Source organism: Myiozetetes cayanensis, unplaced genomic scaffold (genome assembly GCF_022539395.1).
Source record: "Myiozetetes cayanensis isolate MyiCay16 unplaced genomic scaffold, myiCay2020 scf21, whole genome shotgun sequence".
In the NCBI taxonomy this organism is placed as follows: Eukaryota; Metazoa; Chordata; class Aves; order Passeriformes; family Tyrannidae; genus Myiozetetes; species Myiozetetes cayanensis.
Genome location: NW_026087423.1, coordinates 10,568,875 through 10,592,082, shown reverse-complemented (window position 1 = coordinate 10,592,082; position 23,208 = coordinate 10,568,875). Strand labels below are relative to the sequence as shown.

At 44.9% G+C, this 23,208-nt stretch overlaps 1 protein-coding gene across 1 annotated transcript in view; it reads right to left on the bottom strand.

The window, feature by feature from the left end:
• Nucleotides 1-4,821: 4,821 nt before the first annotated feature.
• TMEM132C (transmembrane protein 132C) overlaps nt 4,822-23,208 on the bottom strand; it is a 193,379-nt gene continuing 174,992 nt past the window's right edge. The window contains exons 6-9 of the mRNA XM_050318745.1: nt 18,076-18,281; nt 17,361-17,634; nt 16,416-16,607; nt 4,822-7,933 (exon numbers count right to left, since the gene is read on the bottom strand). Of these exons, the coding sequence (XP_050174702.1) occupies nt 6,734-7,933; nt 16,416-16,607; nt 17,361-17,634; nt 18,076-18,281 (1,872 nt within the window). The 3' untranslated portion in view covers nt 4,822-6,733. The remainder of the gene's footprint in view (nt 7,934-16,415; nt 16,608-17,360; nt 17,635-18,075; nt 18,282-23,208) is intronic.

The following is a 23,208-nucleotide window of genomic DNA, read 5'->3' as shown; positions in this document are numbered from 1 at the left end:
CTGCTCTGGTGAAGAGGATGGCATTAAGAAGGGGCACTGGACACCTGCAGCTTTACTTTGTGCTTCCTGCTACCTCAGTTTAAGCAGGCTACATTTTTTTAACCCAACTTGTTCCCACTGTTGACAGAAGCTGTTTGTTTTTTTTAAGAAAGGAGAAAGTCTTCCCCTCACCTCTGTCATTAGTGTCATTAGCCTCTTCTAAACAGAAAAACTGTGTTTTGATCTGTTCCTTTCACAGGTAGCAGCTGAATAAATATGAGCCCTATTACAGCAATTACCACATGGACAGATGATGGCACTGAAAGGACTGCCAGGAAGGAACCTGAAGTGTGGAGGGCTCTCCAAAACCCTGCCTTACCACAGGCCTGTGCTCACAGAAGGGCACAGACACGAAGCTCTGGGACGTGCTACACTTGGTAACCATCCATTGCTACAACCAACCACAGCACTGCCTCACTTTTATCTGCCCTTTATCACAGGGGATAATCCGCTCTGGCCACTTCCAGAGAGTGACACGCTCCTAACTCTGATATCACTTTTTCATTGCTCCCTACTAGGGGTGAGCTGGAGACCTCATTATCACATGTCTGGGAACCCTGCCTTTAACCTCACCTGCCAGTCCAAATTCCTGTTGCTCTGCATTTGGGAAAACTTCAGTTTTAATCTGCTTGCCGGGTTTCCTCAGAGCCCTCCATCGCCAGTTATCACACCTGCTCATCTCCCTCTTCCCCCAACATGATCTTGCATCTCACTTTTGAAAGAGCAGGCTTTGAAATGAGACACAGTGCCCTACAGAGCAGACAGGATATTCACGGGGAGCTTTTAAAGAGCGTGCAAAGCTCATGCCAGGCTGATGGATGTGCTATGACGAACCTAGAGGCGTGATGGAAAAAGTAAATGGCAGATCCCAAAACGCAGGGGTGGAGTGGAAGAAGGGGAAACGGTGCCTTGATTTGCCAAAGTGCTTCTGTTAAAGAGTATTAATCTTTTCAGACAATCCATGGAAAGGCCCTGTAGCAATATCATATTAAATTAATAGAGTCCCATCATTATGGTAACCTCAGCTCAGTTTTGTAAGATGTATTGTGTCATCACACCAAAGAAGAGCCCCTGCCTAATTCTGCTCCTACAGCAATTGCTGCTAAATGACACTGACGTGACAATCCTCAGCATTTTGGGTGCCTGTCTGCCTCAAAGGGGGCTTTTCCTCTGCCACTGCAGGTGTCCAAGAGCAGCCTCACAGGTTGTACAGTTCAGTTCGAGCATCAAAGTCTTCCCCACCATCATAAAATATACATTTATCACCTGCCCCTGGAATAAATCTCTATCACAAGCAGCCAGGTTATCAATTAAATGAGCAGCCCCTCCCAACAGCACTGTCCATCACAGAGCTCCTCAGGTGCTGGCACAGAGGGTCAGAGGCTCTGCTACCTCCAAAATGAGAGCCAGGGAACACAGCCATCCTAAGCCTCAGGGGGGTTGTGGAGATCTCACTCCCAAACCACAAAAATTATCATTCCAAACCAGGAAAGACCACAACAGCCAGGGAAATTATACACAGATTACAGAAAGGAAACTAAGTAAACAATCCCAGCCTTCACACAACTGAAGTCTTTCTCTGTTCTCTCTCTCTGCACTTCTGAGACATAAACTGTCCACGCCTCTTTCCACCTTCCCTCTCCCCACAGTCCACAGAACATCTGAGTAACATGAACTGGTACCAGTGGCTTTTCCTTAGTAAAGCTGAAAGTTAAACCAGCAGACTCAGGAAGCTGGATGGCAGCTTAAAATACCCAACAGAGAGAGAAACAAGCAGTGAATGAGCAGAGTTTGACCCAGCAGAACTGGCTCTCCTCAGCCAGGTGCCTCTTCCACGAGTCCATGGGTGAGACAGTGGCCAAACTACCAAAAACCATCTGCAAGGTTTCCCTCTTACCCTGCACTTGGAGCCAGACAGAAGTGCCCAGACAACTGTGGTGCTGCACTGTGTCCATGAAGGATTCCAACCTGAATTGTGGCTTCCAGGAGCACAGTTGCTACTCACATTGTTTGAATTCAGGGGATTAAATCTGTCCCTCTCAGCTCAGGCTCAGAAGGGCTGGGAAGCTGTTCCAGCAGCCAGAGGTACCCCCAGTGCCTCCTGCACCCACCACCCTAAATGGCCATATTGCTGGAAACCAGCTTCCCAAAAATCTTCAGATCCAGGCTCCAGGGAGAAGTAAAGAGGGGGAAAAAAGTTACCAGCTATCTCTAGACACGCCACTGCACCTCCAGAAATCTGCATGATTGGCTGCAGTGTGCCTGAGAGTGCACAGGGCAGCCCCTGCAGCAGCCCAGGGGATGTACAGATGATTACTAATTGCAGACACCTTGTTCTACAGGGCGTCTTTGCAACCTGGCACGGCCCAGCTGAACACCAGACAGGCTGTCTCCAAGATGCTCAGGGCTGGCTTTGACTGCTGCTTCACACAAAGAGTTTTAAAGCCTCCCCAACATAAGCATAAAAAGAATGGGTCTGAGTTTGTCCAGAATAAGCAATCAAGAGGGAGAGTTATTTGGTAATTTGCATCATTATCTCTGTCTGCTGCTGCATCTTTGCTGACAGCTTGTTTTTAAGCACTGGAATCCAGCTCAGAAGTCTTTCAAAACAAAGCAACCCTCTTGCTGCCATGGCTACTTGTCTGGGGAGCTTGGCAAGGAAAGGAGAAATGTATGTGCAAGCACTGGGAGTCACTGTCCTATTTCCAGCCCAGCAAGCCGGGTGTAGCACCATGAATTAACTGCCTCCCTTGCTTTCCAAAAGCAAGAGCCTTTTTCAGGTCACCTCTCAAATTTAATCAATGTCAAAGTATTTCTAGAAGCCGAGGGCACGTCAGCATGCTCACTGGCTGAAGGAATATGGACTTCCCAGCAGTTAAGCCACATCAGGAAGATTCAGGATCCAGCATCTGATGCAGGTTGTGCCATGTAGATTTTGTACTGTCGGGTGTTCCCATGCTCGTGGACCAGTGAACTGCATCTTACTCCCTTAGCAGTGGCTTCCTCTTGCATGATCAACACAGTTTCTCCTGCTGATTCCCAACTTAAACAAACAACAGGATTTTCCCCCTTCCCTCCAAATGGAACCCAGTATTAAAAAAAACCACAACAAAAAGCCAAACTCACTTTTTCACCGCAGTCCATTCTGTACCAGCAGCCAGAGGCCTCACAGCAACAGGAGAACGTCACTTCTCTCACCTTCACCTGCTCTCTCCTCCTGCAATCACCACTCTGCCCTCCCACAGCTGCCTCTCATCACACACAACAAGGCTTTCACCAATCCCTGGCCTTATTCTGCCAGAACCTAAATGCCCTCCCTTCCCCAGCTGGCTGCTCCAGGTGATTTCACCAATCACCCCCCTCCAGCAAACGGGTCCAGCTCTGCTCCCAGCCTGGAGAAGATGACCATGTTCACCCAGAACTGTCTCTTTGGAGGAGACAGGGCCACTTCAGCCTGCTCACATTTTTATCCTTTACAACTGGGAGTCACTGAGCTTCTCAGATGAAAGGCTCTCCTCCAAGAGCAAATTATTATTAATGAATTTCCATCTTGGCTCCCTGACAGAAAAAAACGTACCTTGCAGCACGTTATCTTTGCAGCCATGCACCCCTGGCACTCACAGATTCCCTCACCTGGCAAGTGAGGCACAGTGACAGGAGGGATGCTCAGGCAGCTCTCTGTGCCCCATCCCAGTGCCTTTGTAACAGCAAAGCTTCAGAAATGTAAATCCTGGCATTTGACCCAATGCGAATTTCTCAAATAAAATGATATTTCACACCCCGGTGGTTTCCTCCCTGCTGAGATGATCATTTATGGTGGCTCGCTCGGAATTGGGCTTTGACAGAATTTTTTGGTGAGTGGAAGACAAATTGAAAAATTTCAGTCTCTGCCTTGAAGCACCATGTCCTGCAGCTTCAGAAAAATTAAATGCGAAGGCAAGGCCGAGCTTTTCCCTTTTTTTTACCTCCCTCAGTTGTCTCTTCAAATACAGCCTGTCCTCCTCTGCAAAGACCACACAACTCTGACACCAGGCTCCTGTCCAACCACCAGCACAGGGTTCCTGAAGGTCCCATCCCTTGCACATGCTGTGAACCAGGGCTGACCACACACATGCACAGCCCTCCTAAAAATGCACTCCGAGCAATCACGTTCTGTGCCACCACAGTGCATTATTTTTTGCTTGAATACTGCATTTCTTGCTCCTCTGCTGTTGCATTTTGCAGCTCTGTGCTGTAAATGCCTTTTTCACCTCCGAGGCACCTGTGCTTCCCCGGGAAGACAGACTGATCCCTGAGGTGTGGCTGATGCATCGCTCTGCTCAGCCTGTGAAGTAGCTGGGGGTCCTCTGGGATGGAGGGTGCTTTGTACGTGTCAGCTGTGATTCAGTGAAACCTGCTTCCATCTGAACCCACCGTATCAATCAGAGAAGCCACATAATTAATTATGACGGGGCTGCAGGAACGTCGCACACATCACAAGCCCGGGCGCTGGAGCTGCTCGTGCCGATGGTGGGCACGAGGATGAACAAGATGAATAGTGACACTGCCCTGAACTGTGCCTGACTGCTGTCTTCTCCTGCCATCCATCATCATCACCACATGTTGGGTGGGAAGGGGAAGCAGTTCACAGAGGAAGGGTCAGGGCAGTGAAAAAAAACTTTCATACGTCTCTATTCTCTCTTCAGAAAGCAGCTTAAATCATGTCTGTGTTGGGCAGTGGGTGCAGTGCTGGAACACAGAAATGACAGCAGGAGCCCCCTCCCCTCAGAAAAGAGAGGTTAATTTGTCAAGCCATGTAAAGCATTTTAATTACAATTCATATAACATGTATAAATAAATATTACATTCTTTCAGTCTACAATGCATACTAGGCATATCTTGTTAAAACGTCCATCTATGTTACTGGGTGGCAGGATTGATTTTGTCCAAGTAAAAAAAAAAACAAAAAACAAAAAACAAACTACTGAGTTTAGTAATTAAAAAAAAACCCAAACCAACGAAATACATGGTAAAGACAGGACAATGCAAGTGCTTCTGGCTAACAGTCAAGACATAATACTGCTTTCCAAAGGCTGGGTATACCATCTTCCTTTTAGTTAGGAGAGGTTTTGGATGACTGTGGTTTCCTCATTGTATACATTTTGATCTGTGTCCTCCATTAGTGGGAACTGGCACTGAGTCAACACAGTTCTGCCAGTTGACACCACAAATTAAAACTCTGTTTTGTATTTGCTTCTGATTTTTTACTGGGTCGGTATTTGTTTATTCAAAACATCAGCTTTACAATCTAGTCTAAAACTTTCAGTCCAATGGCAAAAAGAAAACAAAACAAAACAAAAAAATCTATAAAATAGCTCCAGGTATTTCTTGATCTTGCTTCAGCAATATTCCCCTCCCTCCCTCCCAACAGTCTGTCCAGAGGCCAGCTCTCCCAGTACAAGGAAACAAAAGTTTGGGGGTAATCAGTGTCTTTCTGTCCACTCTTCTTCTGGCTTTCAGAGCTTGATGAGAGCTGGTGGCATTAGAATAAACAGAAAATTACAGCACAAACTTATGGATTCATGAACTTGGCAAAAAAAAAAACCAAAACACCAAAATCCAGGCTGTACATACTTGGCCTGTGATGGTCTCAGTTCCAGGTACATTTAAAATGCACCAGTGGGGCGCTCCCATCCTTGGTACTTCTAAAAGCTAAAATAAAACAGCACCTTCTTCCCCTGGTGAAAATGCAGGAACTTTGGTTGTGGAAATTTAAAATGAGCAACTAAAGAAACAATCCAAACCTGAAAGGAAAACGAGGACTTCTTCCAAGCAGAACATCTTTCTAGCTAAGGGTGAAATGGGGGCTTAGGCTTTCAGAAGAGACACCACATGGAAATTATTAGTCAATACTTATCCCTTGAATTCTTTAAATGACAGGAGACTATTCGTAGCTAACTTGGATGCTCTTGGCCCACTGTGAACTTAAAGAATTTTAAATTTTCCTGTTTTCAAGAGATTTAAAAGAAAAATACAAGAGGGAAAAATATTCTGTTTCAATTTACAAGACAAACAAAAGGTAAAAGTAAAAATACCAGGTAATTTCTTCCTCCTTCACGTGTAATGCCAGACACATCTTCACTTCAAATGAAGGAATAAAAAGAAACGGCTCAAGCAACAATCTAAAGAGTCTCCTTGTGGGTTGTATCCCATAATTGTGATGTTTTACTGGAAATAGAACAAGTTATTGTTTGTCTCTTGCTTATTCTTTTCATGCTCTTATATCCTCTTGTTTCTTTTTGCAGATATTTTTTTTGGTACTTTGAAACATGACTATCATTATTATTTGTATGACCCATAAAATGAATTTTCACACCCTCATCTTGCCCAGTTCATCATATTGGTCACACCATTTCCTTGTTCCTTTCTGCTATTTATATCCCACTTCCTAAATCCATGAGTAGCAAAATAACCACAGGAAAAAAAAAAAAAACAAGACAAAGTGAAAAAAACCACAACAAACAAACCAAAAACAAACCATGGACAGTTTGGCAAATTTCTTTCCCTGATTATAAAAAAACTGCCTCATTGTTTCTCCTGGTGATCCCTTCCCCTCCCCCTCTCCTGTCCCAATATATACTGTAGAACTGAAGGCATCAAGGTGTGGTTAAACCCCCCCGCCAAAAAAAAAAACAAACCCAAACCCAGCAAGGAGCTACACTTTGTCTTTGAATTTCTCCATGTAGTTTCGTATCTCTTTGGAGTCCCCCAGGTCCATGTCCTGGCACACCCACTTAATGTCATCGTCATTGCTACTGAGGATTGAGTTGACAGTGGGGCAGCCATCGTCGGGCGGGATGGTTGTGAACGTGGTGAATTTCACCCGCTTCCGTTTGGACGTCGGCGAATGTAAACCTTCAGGTTTCTGTTCCTTCCCCGGCTTGCCCCCCGAGTCTGCACACCTGTGCACCTGGCCCTGGATGTTCTTCTGAGCGCTGCCGTTGAGGAGCTGGTTGCTCTCCTCGCTGCCCGAGCCCCGGTCGATGATGGTCGTGTGCTCGTCCTGCTGGGGCGACGCGTCTGCCGCGTTCTCCAGCAGCTCCGCCTCGTTCCCCAGCCACACCCAGTCGTGGGAATGGGCCATGGTGGTCTGTCCTTCCACCAGGACCTGCTTGTGGCGGTACTTGAGTGCAAATGTTGCACAGTTTATTAGGAAGACTAGTATTGCCAGGCAGAAGACCCCCAGCAGCGCGTACATCCCGATCTCCAGGTCACTGAGGCCCCGGGGTGTCTGCACCAGGTCGCCGTCCTCCACGCCCACACTGCCCTTGGGGAGGTCCACCTGGGCGGGGAAGTTGGTGAAGTCTATAGGAATGTTCTGCAGCTGGCTGTCGTCCGACAGTTTGCCGCCGTCCAGCCGGTTGTTTCTGAGGACCTTGTTCTTTAGGATGGACTTTGCAGTGGTGCTGGCTTTCCTGACCGAGCCCTCCTCCCTCTCGGCCGAGGAGCTGCCGTAGTACCGCCCGTCGTGGCCGTAGCGCTCCTGCTCCGACGCCTTGTGCCGCCGGTCGCTCGCGTGGTTTTCGATCTCGTCGGAGTCGTAGTCCCCGCCCGCGTCGGAGTCCGCGTCGTTCTGGCCGAACTTCACCTTGATGCTGCCGCTCCCCACGGCCAGGACGCTCTTCCTCTTGGACTTCTGGCAGGCCTCGGAGATCATCATGTCCACCTTGATCAAGGTGCCCTGGCCTTCGCCTTCCGCTGCCACGACCGGCCATCTTAAGGCGGCGTCGTGGTGGATGGAGACGACGCTTTCATCCAGCGACACGGCAGAGAGGGAGAAGTCCTTGGGGTCATAAATGTCCAGGGGAGTAACAGAGCTGTCACTGAACTGGATCCAGGTGCTCACTACAGCTTCCTGAAAAGAGAGGGGTACGGTTAAAGGCAGGGTCTTAAATAAAACAGCTCAGCCCGCTGCAGCTTGTCAATCTCTCAGCTCGGAATGGCAGCTGGAGGAAATGGAAAACAGTGGCTCTGGACTGCGTTTAAAGCAAACCAAGCTCCAGCTGATGGGGCAGTAAATGGGCCACATTTTTCACTGAAGGTTCCAGTGTTATCCTTCCTGCAAACGTTTTGCAAAAGAACACATAAAATAATTGATATGAGATGTCCGTGATACCAAAGTGCCCATTAACAAGCTACAGTTTTACATGATTTATCGAGGAAGTAATTCTCGTCATACAAAAGCTGAAAGAGGCAAACCAGAAAAATAACTAGAGGCACTTGACAGAACACTCATTTTCCTCATGTTCCCCATGCATAGGTGTAATGGGGAGCTGTCAAATTAACCAGGGCACAAATATCTTAGCAGGAATAAGGAGCTACAAGAGTATCTCAGAAATAGTTGGAGCAGAAGATTCACCTGAAAGAGAAAGACTCAGAGAACAATTGCCATTTTGCTGGAGAAAGGTTTGTTTTAAGTAAAACATGAGATAATTAAAAAGTCCACTGCATTTTTGTGTCAAGAAGAAGAGGAGGGGGATTCTGGCATGATCTATACAATAAAAACACAAATGGCCTGGATTTAATTGGACTGTCTTTGTTCTCTGCAGGTAGCACTGTTAGAAGTCATCATTAGAAACAAACACAAAGCCAGAGGTCAGCTCTCAAGCCATCTGAAATCCCATCCAGATGATACAGATATTTACTTCTCCACGTCTCAGCAGCTTTCTTCGCAGGAAACGTCTTTAATTTTTCATTTGTTCCATGTCTCGCCTGCTCAGCCAGCAGACAGGCAGGCAGATTGCCCCAGTGCCACTTCCCACAAACGTGAAGTTCTTTTCTTCCCCCACGCTTAAACCACAAACGGCCCTAATAACTTTACACTTGGGTACGTCAGAACAACCGGGCTGAAAATCACCACTGGGGAAAAAATATTGCCACCCTCTTAATGTCCACTCATAATAGGAATTTACAGCTTAATATGGATTTCAATTGGCTACAATTTGTTACGCTATGGTTATAAACAAAGGGAATTGCTGCCCTTCCAGTTAAATTTAAAGCTTTTCAATGAAAACAGCAAGGGGTATTTAGCTGTGCAGAAGATTGGACCATACTGAATATTTGATTTCCAAAGCACTATCAGTAAGTTCTTGAGGGACTGAAAGACGAAAAATAAGTTGTGGCACAACAGGAAAGAAGGCAAAGTTCCTGGTGATTCAAATGTACTTCAAAAACAGCTGAAAGGGAGCCAGGGCAACTCAGGAACCAGGAGAGCTGAACTGTGTAAGGAAGTGAAACCAGCTGATCTTTCATTAGACAAACAACCCTGAAATGGCTGAACAGACAGAAACACAAAGCTGCAGGGCACAGCTCAAATCTACATCATAGAAATCTATAGCAGAGCAAACCCGGTCATAGGAAAGTAAAGGATGGTTTTTTTTTTTTTTAATGGGTATGTGTACGGAGGAAAAGATTCATCTCCTCTGGCAATTCAACATCCTGTTGCCTTCCTTCTCCTTAAAACAAGAGGTCAGCCTCGTGTACCACTGGGGAGGTGTGGAAGATGATACTTTTCATCAACCTAAGGAAGGGAAAAACATCATGTCAAGCACATCATCACAACAGACCTGGCACTGCCTGCCAGTGCCGCTCTCTTTTGGAGAGCAGAATGAGAAAGTAAGTGCAGAATTTTGTCCAGCTAAGGCTGGAAATTCTGAGACCTGTGCCTCCTTCCCAGATCCACTGGGGACATCCCCAGTTCCACCTTTGCACCACCAAATCCTCTGTGCATTCCCTGGCAGCCAAACCCAGCACACCCAGAGCCCCAGCTCTGCAAGAAGGTTTGCTTGGTGCTACAACAGCACCTTTGAGGGGCCTGGGGGTCTCTGCTCAGACACTGGAGAGGAACACATATGAGAAACCATTTATTCTTCCTTCCTGCCTTCATCCCTGTTCAGTTGTCTTATCTTGATGCCTTTCTGTTTTATCAGCCCTCAGGTACCTTTCGTGTGCAGGAGGAGCCAGCACGGAAAAAGGCAGCCCAAACTGCCAGACTCTGACAAAGCTGCAAGCAACTTCAAAACAACTTCCATTCTTTACGCTATTTCTCTACCATTCTGCATTCCCAGTTTTATGAAGCGGAGACAGAGAAAAATGAAGTGGCAGTCAGCTGAAATCTGCAGGCACACATGTGATTTACTGTAGATAACAGAGGTGTGCGATGGCTTAGCCATTATTTTCAAGCAGCACTGACGTTTTTTATTTCCAAGAGAGCCTTTCTTCACAGGAAGCAGCATTTTTTTCACAACACAACATTGCCATGCTCATGCTACGGACAGCATTAATTAAAAAGGAAAGAAAACAAATGAGAGAAAGAGGGAGAGAATTTAAAATCCTGCCAAAATATATTGTATCAGCCCAAATATTCTATTTGGCAAGGGATCACCTCCTCTCATTGACAATATTAAAGGAAAGGCAAAGGCAGGGGAAGGAAGTGAATTTCCCAAACGATTATAAATTCTGAAAAGCTAAAAAGGAAAAAAAAAAAAAAAAAAAGAAAGAAAAAATAAATGACTTAGTACCATGTCCTTCAAGGAGCCGTTTCTGCAAATCCTGTGTACCACGTCAATAAATCCCCTCCAAATCTCTGACAAGGTCCTCCAGTTACTATCAGCAGATGAAGATGGATTGGAGCCTTCTCACCTGCAAAGTTGCTGCCCCTAGTCTGATGCCCTCAACACTGAGGTGATAAATGCTTGTGTTCTTTAATTATCAAGCATAAACAAAGAGTTTGAGGGATTATCTTGCTCTCTGGTCTTTCTTTCCCTCACTTTTCCAGTCTCTTCTCTTCACACATGCACACACACACACGTGCTCAGCTGCACTCCCAGAACAAATGAGCCACAAAGACACAGCAGTGCCAGCGTTTCCTGGAGAACAGGATGGTCTGTATGGTGACTGTGATGATGAGAAGTGAGTCAGATAAAGTACATTAGATCGTGTTAGTGACAGCAAAATCCAGTCCAAGGGGGATGAAGAGACTGCTTCCCACAGCCACTGTTCATAATCTTTCATTAAACACATAAAAAACTTCCTTTATCAAGACATATTTTGAACTAATATTGAACTTGATTTTGTCTACGTTTTTCCTTGTGTCTTTGTTGCTCCCTTCCCCCATTCCAGGTGTAACTTCAGCAAGTTTTGGCCAGCTCCTGATCTGGTGCCAGTTCCACCACCTTTTCTGGCCTTGAATCACATTGTGGCTTGTCAGTCCAAAGATGCCACTGGATAAATCTTCTTGGATAAACTCGCATTTTGCTTTTTGTTCATAGTTTTATCTCCCTTGTTATCCACTTGTAACGTTTAGGTGGGTAAAACAAAGGGGAAAATTACGAGGATACAAAAGTAACACGGCCCTGATGGAAACCAACATTCCCAGAGGAAATTTGTACTCCCTGGCCTGAAATACTCCAAAGCCTGCCATGAGTCACCACACACACTGTTTTTTGCTGGCTATGTCTGTTCCACCTAGATAAAACAGGGAGGTTCACACACCAAAAGGCAACCTGAATGCAGGGAGCAGAGCTGGTTTGGAAGCTCAGCAGAAAGCCCATCAACCGGAGATCTAATGAGTTCCTCCATGCTGGGACTTGCATGAGTTGCCTCTGAAAATCTGGGAGCCACAGTGATGATTATTTTTCCCTCTGAAGCACCACAGTGCATCTGAAAGTCTGCTTATCTCAGGATGTTCCACTGAGCCCATCTGTAGCATCACTGCCAGTGATTACAGCGTCCCCCAACACTTCCACACCAGGGCACGCTGCCTTGTGCTTCAAGCAAGAAATGGGGGACTAAAGTTTGTAGGACTGGTTCCATTTTAGACAATCCTGCTGCTTAGAAACACAGATGTGAAGATTGATCAGTATATTTGATTTGATTCCATGCTCAGAATAAAGAGGCCTTTTAATGGTCTTTATTCACTACAGCACGAATAAAAGTATTTGTGGATAAGCCCTCAATTGCTGGGGTCAGCTGCAATAGTCCTGGAGAGAGGCAGGACACCAAAGGAAAGAAATGGATGGCTCTGCAGAAAACAAATACATCCCTCCCTCAAATAAAGGCAAGGGGATACAATTCTTAGCAGCTTGTATCAGACCAGCTCTGATTGTTCTGTCTGGGGACTGGAATGCTAAAATGGATTTCCCTAGCAGTTTTATCACATGAGATATCAAAGTATTACATGTGCATTTATTTTTAAGCCTGTGGCTTGTGTAGTAAAAATTGGGCTTGATGGTTATGATGTGGAAATGAAAGGCAGCCAAGACTCAGATCTTAATTCAAACCATGCATTCCCCCACTGTGTATTTCTTTCTCTCCTTTTTGTCCAATCTGCTAATGTGACATTCCTTTCCAGTGGGAATTTGCTTGTATTTGCAAGAGAATTCAGATTCTTATCTAACAATACATCCTTTCTCCTTTCCCATACTGCTTAATTCCTTTGTCATTCTTGTGAGCCATTACATTGCTCTGTCAGTTTAAAGAAGATATAAATACAATTTAAGTGCAACTTATACTGCCAGGATGGGGTAATGAATCCACCCTATAAAAATACTCCTCATATCTGTGAGGTGTCAGTGAATTCTCAGAACTGGTTTGCATGAAGGACATGAGCTCAACCAGACAATCCAAAAGGCAGGGACATGGGAACAACTCCAGCTTGTCACCCTGACCCAGGTGGTGCTCAGCACCCTCGTGTCCCATCAGAGTGAGGCCAGACATCCACATCCTCAGGGTCGGGTCGTGTCACTGATGTCAACAGGCACCACACGTGAAACAGAAGAACGTGGCCCTTAGAAAGCACTCACATTGTTCTTTTTTCCCCTGAAGAAAATGTCTGCATTTTTTTCAGTAGCACCGAGAGATGCACTAATACACACAGCTGATCATTAAAGGGGTTTTTTTATTTCCTCCCTGACCCATTTCAGTTCATCAGACCCCACTCAATACCCTACAGCGACGAAAAAACTGGATGTGACTGTGGGTTTCCCTGCAGAGCCAGCTGAGATTGGAGAGTTCTTGAAGCTCACTTAGATCAGAAAACACTTAAAGACTGTAGGTTTTCTTCTATTTACATTTTCGAGAAGCCTTTATGGTGACAGTGCTGATTTTAACAACCACCAGCAAGCCAAATGGAACAGCTTTCCTACCTGAGCAGATGGCCACTAAAAATAGATTACTCACAGCTACAGTTTCCAAATATTTAGAAGATACTTCATCTTTGATATTTAAAAGTTGGTCAACCTGTGTCTATTTTTAGGCACCTAAATCACTGATCCACTTTTCAGTGCTGATGAGCTCCCCACTGATTAAAAAAAAAAAAAAAATGAACTCAGAATCTTTCAAGGTCACCTTGTCACAGCAGATAATTAGTTGCCCAGCTATAGATAAAGATATCTAATTTAAGGCATCGAGCTTATCTTCTTTAGATTGCTGAGTATTTGGAGAAACTGCCAACATTTCAGGACTTGTGTTTTGGCTGCTTTGTGCTACTTACACAGACACATTATGGCCATTATAATCAAGGAACTAATCTAGTCATTATAGCCACTGAAAGAAAGCCCCAGCCCAAACTCTGAATTCCCTCCCAGGATACTGAAAGATCCGTAGCAGCACGACGTGTGTGATGCTTTGTGCCTGGCACTGCACTCTGGTGCTGACTGTGCTGGGGACAATACTGAGCCTGCCACAGCACCAATTCCCCAAGGGCTGGGCTGGAGCTCGGCTGTTGGAGGTGCTAAAGTGGAGCTAAAGGAAAACAGTTGACTAAAAACACATTGGCTGTGACATCAGCACTGAGACATACACAGTCAGTCCTGAGAAAAATCAAACCTTCGGCTGTCTCAACTGTTGTTTTTTTTTTCAGTTGCATCAGTAAGGTTTGCATGTTATTTGGGCCTTTTTATAAACTTGTTTGAGAGGAAAAGACACGCTTAACTAATGAAGTCCTCACAACATTCAAGTATATGATTAGTTCTGGGCTTTCTCCTTGGAAAAAACCCTTTCAAAAGGGCTTGATTTTTCACAAAACACTCAGCATTTGCCTTCAGAATTCCAGCTCCAAAAGGATCTCAGCTGATACACTCCAAATCATGAGTCACTTCTTGCAAAATTTAGCCACAAGCATTCCTACATTTGCATTAATTTTTCTAAGGGAAAGTGACTTAAATGTTATATCCTTCATTCAAACTGCAAATAAAGGAAAAGATGTCTGTGACTCCTGTGCTATTTCCTTTAAGGTATTTCCTAATGTGAAATCTATTCCTGTCTTATTTTTTGGGTGATGCAGATGCAAAGTCTCTTCAGCAGCCCTTCCTTGGGCAAGCCCTGTCTATAGGCTGAGTAAGGTTTAGGCTTGAGAACAAATGAGTGGCTTACAATTAGGTAGAAAGTGGATTATGCAGCATGTGGAATTAATTCAGGCCTCCAGGACAAAGGCACAAAGTGTCCCAGTAACCAGGGATTGTGCTCAGGACCCTCAGTGACCCATCAGAACCAGAGTCAGGACTTCAGCTGGGACTAACCCTCACAAATTCCCAAAGTGAGGAGTGATGCTCCCAGCAAAGCCTTTTCATAGGGAAAAAGGCAGGACACTTCTCTTTCTCTGGGTGAGGAGGAGGTGGTGGGAAGGCAGGCAGAGGCACTGGGGGTGGGCAGGCTCCAGACTGGAGGGGCTGGGAGGGGAGGCAGAGACTGAAGTGGGAATCCACAAGAACACGCTGCTCTGTGTGCAGGAAACTGCGACAGAAGGCACCGAGCACAGGAGTGGGAAAACCTGACTAATTTGGGACCACTACTAACAACCAGATTTCCTTGAGCATTTCAGATCCTGCTGTAGAGAAGGCTTTCCACTGCCTTCTAAAAGAGTCTAGGTTTTGGGCTTGTTTTCCAGATGGAGTCTGGAGAAGAAACAAGAGATTTTCAACTTCTGTAACTGAGAAAAAGGTGCCTCCTGTTCTAGAGCTGGTTTCTTCAGTGAGCATGATACCACTTGCCAGCTGAAGTGATACATAATGACATGTCACATCAAACTGCCATGCCATGAACAACAGGAGAAGTCATGACGTGCACTACTGAAATGCCCCTGCTCAATATGCCATAACCTGATGTTGATAAATATCTTTGCACACTCAGGACAGATCATCTCTGCATCTGAGAAGCTGATAAAATATCTGGGCAGTCTTTCCAGATTCACAAGCTCTTTTATCTGCAATCAAAGCCATGATTCTTCCAATGCTACTGCAGGACTAATGGTGCTGTGTCCTACGGAACAGGATTGGGGTTAGGAAGGCTTCAGTTTTTGTTCTTACAGTCTTTGTCTGAAGACAATGTGTCAGACGTGGTTTTCTAAGCCCTGAAAAAGGGTATAAGTGGGTTAATTACATCAGATTGTTATGTTTACAGGATGCAGTAAATGGAACAGATGGGCACCATGTCCTTCTAGTTTGGACATTTTCCTGTCACTAAGTTATAAAACAAACTAAATTATTTTTATGTTCCAGAAAATTAGGTAGCAATTATCATGAAAATGGGCCATAAAACTTGACTTGAGATGTCTCCCTATCTATGTGAGATGAAAAGTAAGTTTCTGCAGGAGGAGTAGCTGTGGACAGACTTAATTGCATGGTCCCCAGTCCCAACCTTCAAATCAACTGTCTGAAAAAGAGCTTGTTCCACTGCTACTGACCTTTGGATTTTATCTGTGTCAGAGTGACTGTTTGACTTGATTTGGTGGTGCTCTCCAATATTCTTTTCCACAGGGGTTTTGACCTGAAACACGCTGTTTGAAAGACCCCTCTACAGAGATGGGAATTTGCTGGCTAAATTAAGTAAGATCAGCACATGAACTGGAGGATGAACCCCCCCCAAAATCCATACCAAAAATGAGTAAGGAGCCTGGCACTCTGTCATGACTCCAGGAGGGAAAAGAAATTTATCTGGCCATCTTCTGCCTCTATTTTACAGCTCTTCAAAATATTAAACTGCGACACACAGAACTGTCTGCTCTCAGGCACAGAAAACAAGGGCACGGTCACACAGCAAACCAGGATCACTGTCCAGAGACTGCCTGTGCAGCATTATTTAAAGAAAGGGCATTAAAAATATAAACACTCAGTGCAGTTAGAACTTTTACTGCAGGTGGAGTCCACATTTGAAGGGAAGAAATAGGAAGACAATCCCAGAATACCTCTAGAGGAAAGCAATTAACATGGGCACGGACCACACCTACATTTTAAAGCCTAACTTCTAAACTTGTTACGCATTACATATATTATATTTACATTGGCAAAACACTGCCCCATCCCAAGAGGCAGCAACAGTAAATACAGAGCGTGCACTACCTGCTTTGGAGTGTGAAGCAACTCCTGGGCAAGAGTTGTAGCCACGATAGCCCGACTGCTGGCTGCACTCGGCTGGAGGAAGAGTGAGAGCCCAGACACCAGCTGCACTCCAAGGTCTGTTATGGTCACTTTGTCATCCAGCACAGTCACAGTCTTCTCTGCCAGGATGGAGTCAGACAGAGGAGACAAAACCTTTGGAGAAACACAAAAGAATCAGCTTAGGAAAATGTCGATCGATTAAAATAACCTTTCTTAAGGTTATTTCAGGGTCATCATCCCTTCTGGTCTCCAGAGCTTCATGCACAGGAAAGAATGGCAGAGCACACCGAAAAGGCAGCCTGATTTCATTAGCAGGGTTGGAAAACCATCAGTGGAGAGGTTCTGGCTGAGCACATGGCATCCAGTACTGACAGCCATCCTATCCCACTTGTCTCATTTGCACCATTTCACCAGGAGAGCTGATTTAAAACTTCCTTGCCCTGTTATTCTGTGTCCCCATAGGGATGAGCCCATCAGACTTCCCGACTACTTCAAAGGGAGGTCAGTAACACCTAGGATCTGTCCTTTACTTCTTGGCTTGGAAATTCTTGTTTGCCTATTTTTCTGTTTCTGATGGTACATTAAGGTAGTAGGATATCCCTCCCTTTAGAGAAGGGCCATGCTGCTGTCTTTAGGGAACTAAGGATAGCCAGTTCATGCACACACTGGCTTCTCCACCTGTTTCATCTCATATCTACAGCCTAGATTAGCTGTGTTCACTCTTAATGCATTGGCTTTAGTAAGGATTCAGCTGGGGCAGAACTGGGATATGGTGCTGGCCACTTGTGCCTTTCAGGGTTATTAACCAGGCTGCACTTTTAGATACACCACATGGAGGTTCCCTGTGGGAATGGCAGAACGTGGCAGTCACAGAATCATCAAGAATCACCACCCAGAGCACAGTACCTGCATCGTCGTCATTCCCACTTCCCTTCCAATCAAGATCCTGCCCTCCTGCAGCTTGGCAATGTGAGGATCCTCCAGTTTCATAAAATCCACCACCAGGTCTGTGATGTCAAAGTGCCAGTCCGAGCCCAGCAGGTAGCTCAGCTGGCCCCAGGGGCTGGAATCCTCAGCCACAAACTGGGTGAGGACCCTGACCATGGCGTGCTGGTACTGCAGGGTGCAGCCCCTGCCCTTCCGCTCGTCCTCATCCTCATCATCGCTGTCCCTCGTGGGCCTTGTGTTGTAAGAAAAGAAAGCATAAGGAAATGATTTCCAGAACATTAGTGAGAACTAACATGACAGTGCTAATGGAGAGAGTACCCACTTAAACAACAGCCCTCCCTTCTGGAGTTTTTTGGGCTGCTGGTGGTTCTCGGCTACCTCCCATGATGAAGGACCACACAAATGGATTATGCCACCTTTTCCTCTAAGCTGGCAGGTCCAAACAACAGCTCTGTAAGTGGACCTTACCAGAGCTCCACACTGCTGCCCAAGACAGACACATGCACAGAACCCAAACTCCCACAAATTTTAAAAGCCTTATTTGTACCTGCAGATGTCCAGTGCAAAGCTGGGGATTCCAGGGCTGCTGCTCCTCAGGGAAGGATGCTGCATTTTGGGTGCAGGTGCATTCATTTTACAAACCAGCCAAGAAATTTAGCAAACTCAAACCCACCTTTTGTTGGAAACAACTGGGACTCTCCAGCCTTTGATCTGGCTCAGTTCTGTGTCCGAAATGTCGATCTGAAGGGGCAGGCGCGGAACCCAGACCGTGATCTGCAGAGGAGCACTCAGATACTGGTAGGTGAAGTTCACAAGTGCATTCACCTTGCCTTTCATTTCTTTGCCATTGACAAAAACGTAGTCACATCTGTCAGAAACCTAAGGGAGGGGGAAGAGAGGGAGGAAGAAGAAAAGGTAATCACTGCAACAAAACAAGCTCAAAGTGTAACCCCGGCAGCTCAAAACCAAAAACAAACAGAAAAGGCTCCCTTCTCTTTATGCATGTTAGTGATGGCCTTTTACAATGGGAGCAGCTGAACACAAAATCCTTCACTGGCTCAGGAGGCATAATTATGCTGGAGATGCCTAAAGACTGGGTACTATTTCTGAAGCTGGCGGTTGATTTTCCGTTTGCGAGCAGCGAGCCACGAGCCCGTCGCAGTGCTGGGGAATTTTTAATGAGCAGGGATCCTTCACAGCCTGGTCAAGAGGAACCCAACAAACCCAAAGAGGTCTCCACAGAGGCAAGCAGTGAACCAAAGCTCCACCCTGATGATGACCTTCATCAGGGGGTGACGTTGCTTTCAGTCCCCAGGACAAAGCTGGCTCCGCAGTAGATTTCAGCCACTGAAGGGAAACAGAAATCCACTCATTTCCTCTGCAATAAACATTATCTGTTTATAAATGTTTACATTTTGATTAAAGCTGTAAAGTATTTCTGAACACTACAGTAGATTTATCATTAATATGTAAATGCTGTCCCGAAATATCAGCAAGCATTATCATAGTCATGTAAGAGTTATACCAGTAATCACTTCTTTAATCAATGTTGTAATTTACAGACCATTGAGTTTTCTCATTTATTACGTTACTGAGTACCAGTGATAAAATCACTCCTGAATATATAAATCATTAAGAGGGATGCAGATAGTATGAAGTGACTCCATGTGATAAAGTCATTGTCATTTCTATTCCTAAAGGTGTCATAAATGTCTGGGGAAATCCTGTGGCACATTAATCATACATTAAGTGGCGAGCAATGGGAGCTGTTACACTACTAAATGAGCTGGTATGTCTGCAGAAATTAACAGTAAACCCAGCAGATCTCAACTCCTGCTCTTGCTCCCGTCCTGTCAGAATTCTATTTCATCACCCATAATTAGTATTGTTAATGGTGGCAATGCATTTCCCCACCTGAACGTACATTTATATTATCATCTGCTCCCTTTTATCCCCGCTCCCATTCCCAATACCATTTTATTCAAATGAAGATTATCAGCTGGAAATGCCTGTGTCCCCAGGCTAATCAGACAGATGGATGTCCCCTGGGACCACAGATGCAGGAGCTAAACTGCTCCCAGTTTGACATACACATCCCGTTTTAGGCACTGCTCGTATTCTGGTAAAATATTTGATGGTGAGATTGCAAAAGCAAACTTCAGAGCACACAAACACAAGCATTTCTGTGATGCATTCCCTGAGAGGGTTATGCTGGCAGGATTACTCTCTCTCTCAGTGAAGCTGCCCATGTCTCTCCACCAGACACGAAGACTCTCCAAAGTCTCTTAGACCAGACACCTAATCCCTAGATGGCTGAAGTCAGAAGGAATCACATATAAATAATATACCACAGTGAGTGTCACCTATGGCAGAACATCTCTAGTGAAGTTCAAGGTACAAGAAAGCCCTGGTTGATACAGACCTGAATTTCTGTCTTCCTCTGTAACCTCAGGAAACTCAATTCCATTCTTTCTGTCCAATTCCTCCCCCGGTGTAAACACCACAACCCAGGGAGCCATGGTCAGTCACAGTCAGAGAATTGCAGCTGCACTTGGAGCACAGAACAACTTCTAGAGCCCAATGGGAAGTGGTGAGTGTGCCTGGGGGAGAAGACCCCATGTCTGAAACATTCAACAAAGCAGCTTCAGATAAAGCTCTTGGTTCTTCAGCCTTATCTTCCTTTGAGCAGAAGATTTTGGGAGGATTGTCAAGAAGATCTAATTGAACTCTGCTTGGAGCAGTAGCCACTACTGTCCAGAAACTGGTTCTATCCCATCCCTTTCTGTGGAGTTCAACCCAAAGAGAAAACAAATGAACTTTCTGTATAGTACAACTTGCCTATTTGTGCACATTGTAAACCACATGCACGTGCTGATAAAAGATTCCTGACAACATGCTCGGCTTCAGACTGATCAGGTCTGGTCTGGATGTATGATTTTATATTGTCTAAAACTCAATGTTGTCAGTAACTGAACAAATCCAACTGTCAGGGAAAAAAAACCCACAGTAACAATAGTAGCAAAACTGCAATTCCTAAATGGTTCTGGGCTGAGATCCAATCTCCATCTGTATTTGTAAAGCTGCTCTGTGCCTTCACGGGTATGCAACAAACAAATGGCTAAACAAATACATCCAGCATCCCAAGGAGGTGGCTGCTGCAGCCACCACACAGCCTTTACAATTGCTACAGGTTAATATTTATTACTGCACATGGACCAGCAACAGTGGGCAGGTCTTTAGGAGCTGCATGGGGAAAAGCATCACTCTTTTCAGCAAGAACAAGCATTGCTGATGTCCTTACACATGCTCTTCCTTCTGCTCCTGTACTTCTGATAAAGAAGTAGCACAGAGAGTGAAGGAGAAGCAAAGCTCCCACTGCACTGTGTTCCTGTAGTACTCTACATATTTTAACTATTTTCAGGCTTTTGCCAATGCTACTGGAAGGTCAAGGACCAGCTCTCATGTCTGGGTCCTGCCCACTCTAGTCCAAGAGAGTTTCTAATAGAAGCTGGTGACTCTGGGAACAGTGATCTGTCTCTCATCTCCTGTGGCATTTATGCTTTTCCTATGAAAACATCATCCCTCTGAAAGTGCTTTTTATCTTTGGCATCAGAAGAAGTGAGTGATGATGAAGGGAAAGCCTGCTTAGCCACCACCTTTAAGTGATTGGGGTTTTTTCTTTTCTGTGTAGCAGATCAGCAAGAAGTTTTGCATTTTAAAGAGCTCTCTGATGCTATTTCAGCAGTTTCTTTCATTATTAAGCTGCATTCAGCTACTTTTGCCCTTTTTTCTATTTTTCTAACTTCTTTCTCCAGATTAAAATAAAGGAGCAGACAGCAAAAGACAGGGCTAAGCACAATTCCCCAGAGGTTTTCTTCTTTGTCTTTCTTTTTTTCTGGCATCATATTTTCGTGCCCTCTTGGAACAAAGGCCACTGCCTTTCCAGACGACTTGGATAGATTCTCTCTGCAACAAATCACATTTTATTGAGCTGACAGAGAAAAATACTGCCTGGAAATCAAGAGAGAGTCACTCCTGAATCACTACCCATGGTACTGGGTGACTTTGTGATCTGGGGAATGGATGTACCTCTGCACCTGGCAATCAACAGGTCGGCTGAAGTGAATACTAAGGATATTCCTGGTACTGTTCCCAGCCAAATGCAGAACCTCTGGATCTTCCTCTATTTACTCATTTCAGGTTAAGGTCTTGATCCCACCATGACCTCTGTTTTGCAGAACTGCAAGAAGGGAGCAAATGCTGCTTGAGGTCACCACAAAGGATGTACCTTGGGCTCTGCAGCCATAAAGGGGCTGTTGGCACTTCTACAGAATATTGGGTTTGCTGGGTTAAATTCCACCACAGATTCCTGAGAAATCTTCTTTCAATTACTGGTGGAGGCAGATAGTTTAAAAAAAAAAGACAAATGTCACGTCAAATATAAGCTAAGGCTGTCTTTCAAAAGATGGGGAACTCGAAACACTGCCTGTTCTGGTTCGTATCTGTTGCACACAGGAGTGGAAAGAACGACAACTGTAAGACCTAAAAATAAATGAGTGCTGCTGCCTCTGAGAGTCTGGCCCAGTCTAAGCTTGTTTATTCTCCCAGTGGTTTGCACCCCCGGAGATATCAGCCCAGTCCCTGAAGGACAGTTCAGAAGGACAAAACGGGAAGTTTTTAATGCAGCAAACCTGTCAGGTTTATGGACACTGAAAAATGGTGAGGCATCAGTCCATTTTCTAGGTAGAAGTCTGTGTGATTTTAATACTGAACAGAATGAGGAGGTATGATAATGGTAGATGTCCTGCTTGTATTCATCAGGTCCAGCATCTTGCATTTTGGTGTGTAAACCCATTTACCCATTTCTGTTATACTAATGTAAATGTTGCTAAAATATTCAAAGGTTACATAAATGTTTAAATATTTATGAAAGCACTTCCGTGAGCGAAGAGATTTTTCCAGTGTCTCTTAGGAAATCTCCATTTCAGTGAATTTCAGCTCAGCACCATCACTCTGATGTACCAGAAGGGCAATTGAAGCTCATGAAGCTTTGTGAACAGTCACTCATTCCATTAAGGAATACAGAGGACCAGGATGATTTTCCCACCATATATACTGACATAATATATAGGAAATATTAGACAATGATAATCAGTCCACAGGCTTTTTTTGGACAATTCTTTAGAATTTTGTAATATTCATGTCCTTGCTATAGAATTTCTTCTAAGATTTCCTTTTAACAACATCCTCTGTAGAAAGGGAATTATCCTCTATTAAACTGTACAGGTTTTGAATGAGAGTCTCTGTGTAGCTCTCTAGCCTTGATTCCAATTAAACACCACAGTCTTACACACAAAGGAAATCCTATGCTACATGAACATTAGGCAACTGCTTCATAAGAAGGATTTCAATGCCTGGCTGCATAATCCTGAATAATCAGTAACCTACTGGAAAATTGAAGCTGTCTCAAGGCCCACACTTATTCATTTTTTTCATAATAAACCGTTTAAGTCTGATAAGAGTTAAAGCTTCAGACCTGAGCTCTTCCATGATATTTACAGCTTTGTGACACCGTTAGAGCAGCCTTTCAAATGGAGACCTCCATTACAGGAGTTGCTAATTGCTGGTGTGACTTGTCTTGCCAGAGCCACCCCCCACTCCCACTGATGCAGCTGAAACTGTGCTCAGTGACTTGGAAAGTGAAGCCAGAAGCTCCCTCCCAGGGCGAGCACAAAGGTAAATACAGCCCTGCAGACTTAACTCTGATAAGACTGTCATCTTAATAAACTAAAGGTTTGATTTTTTC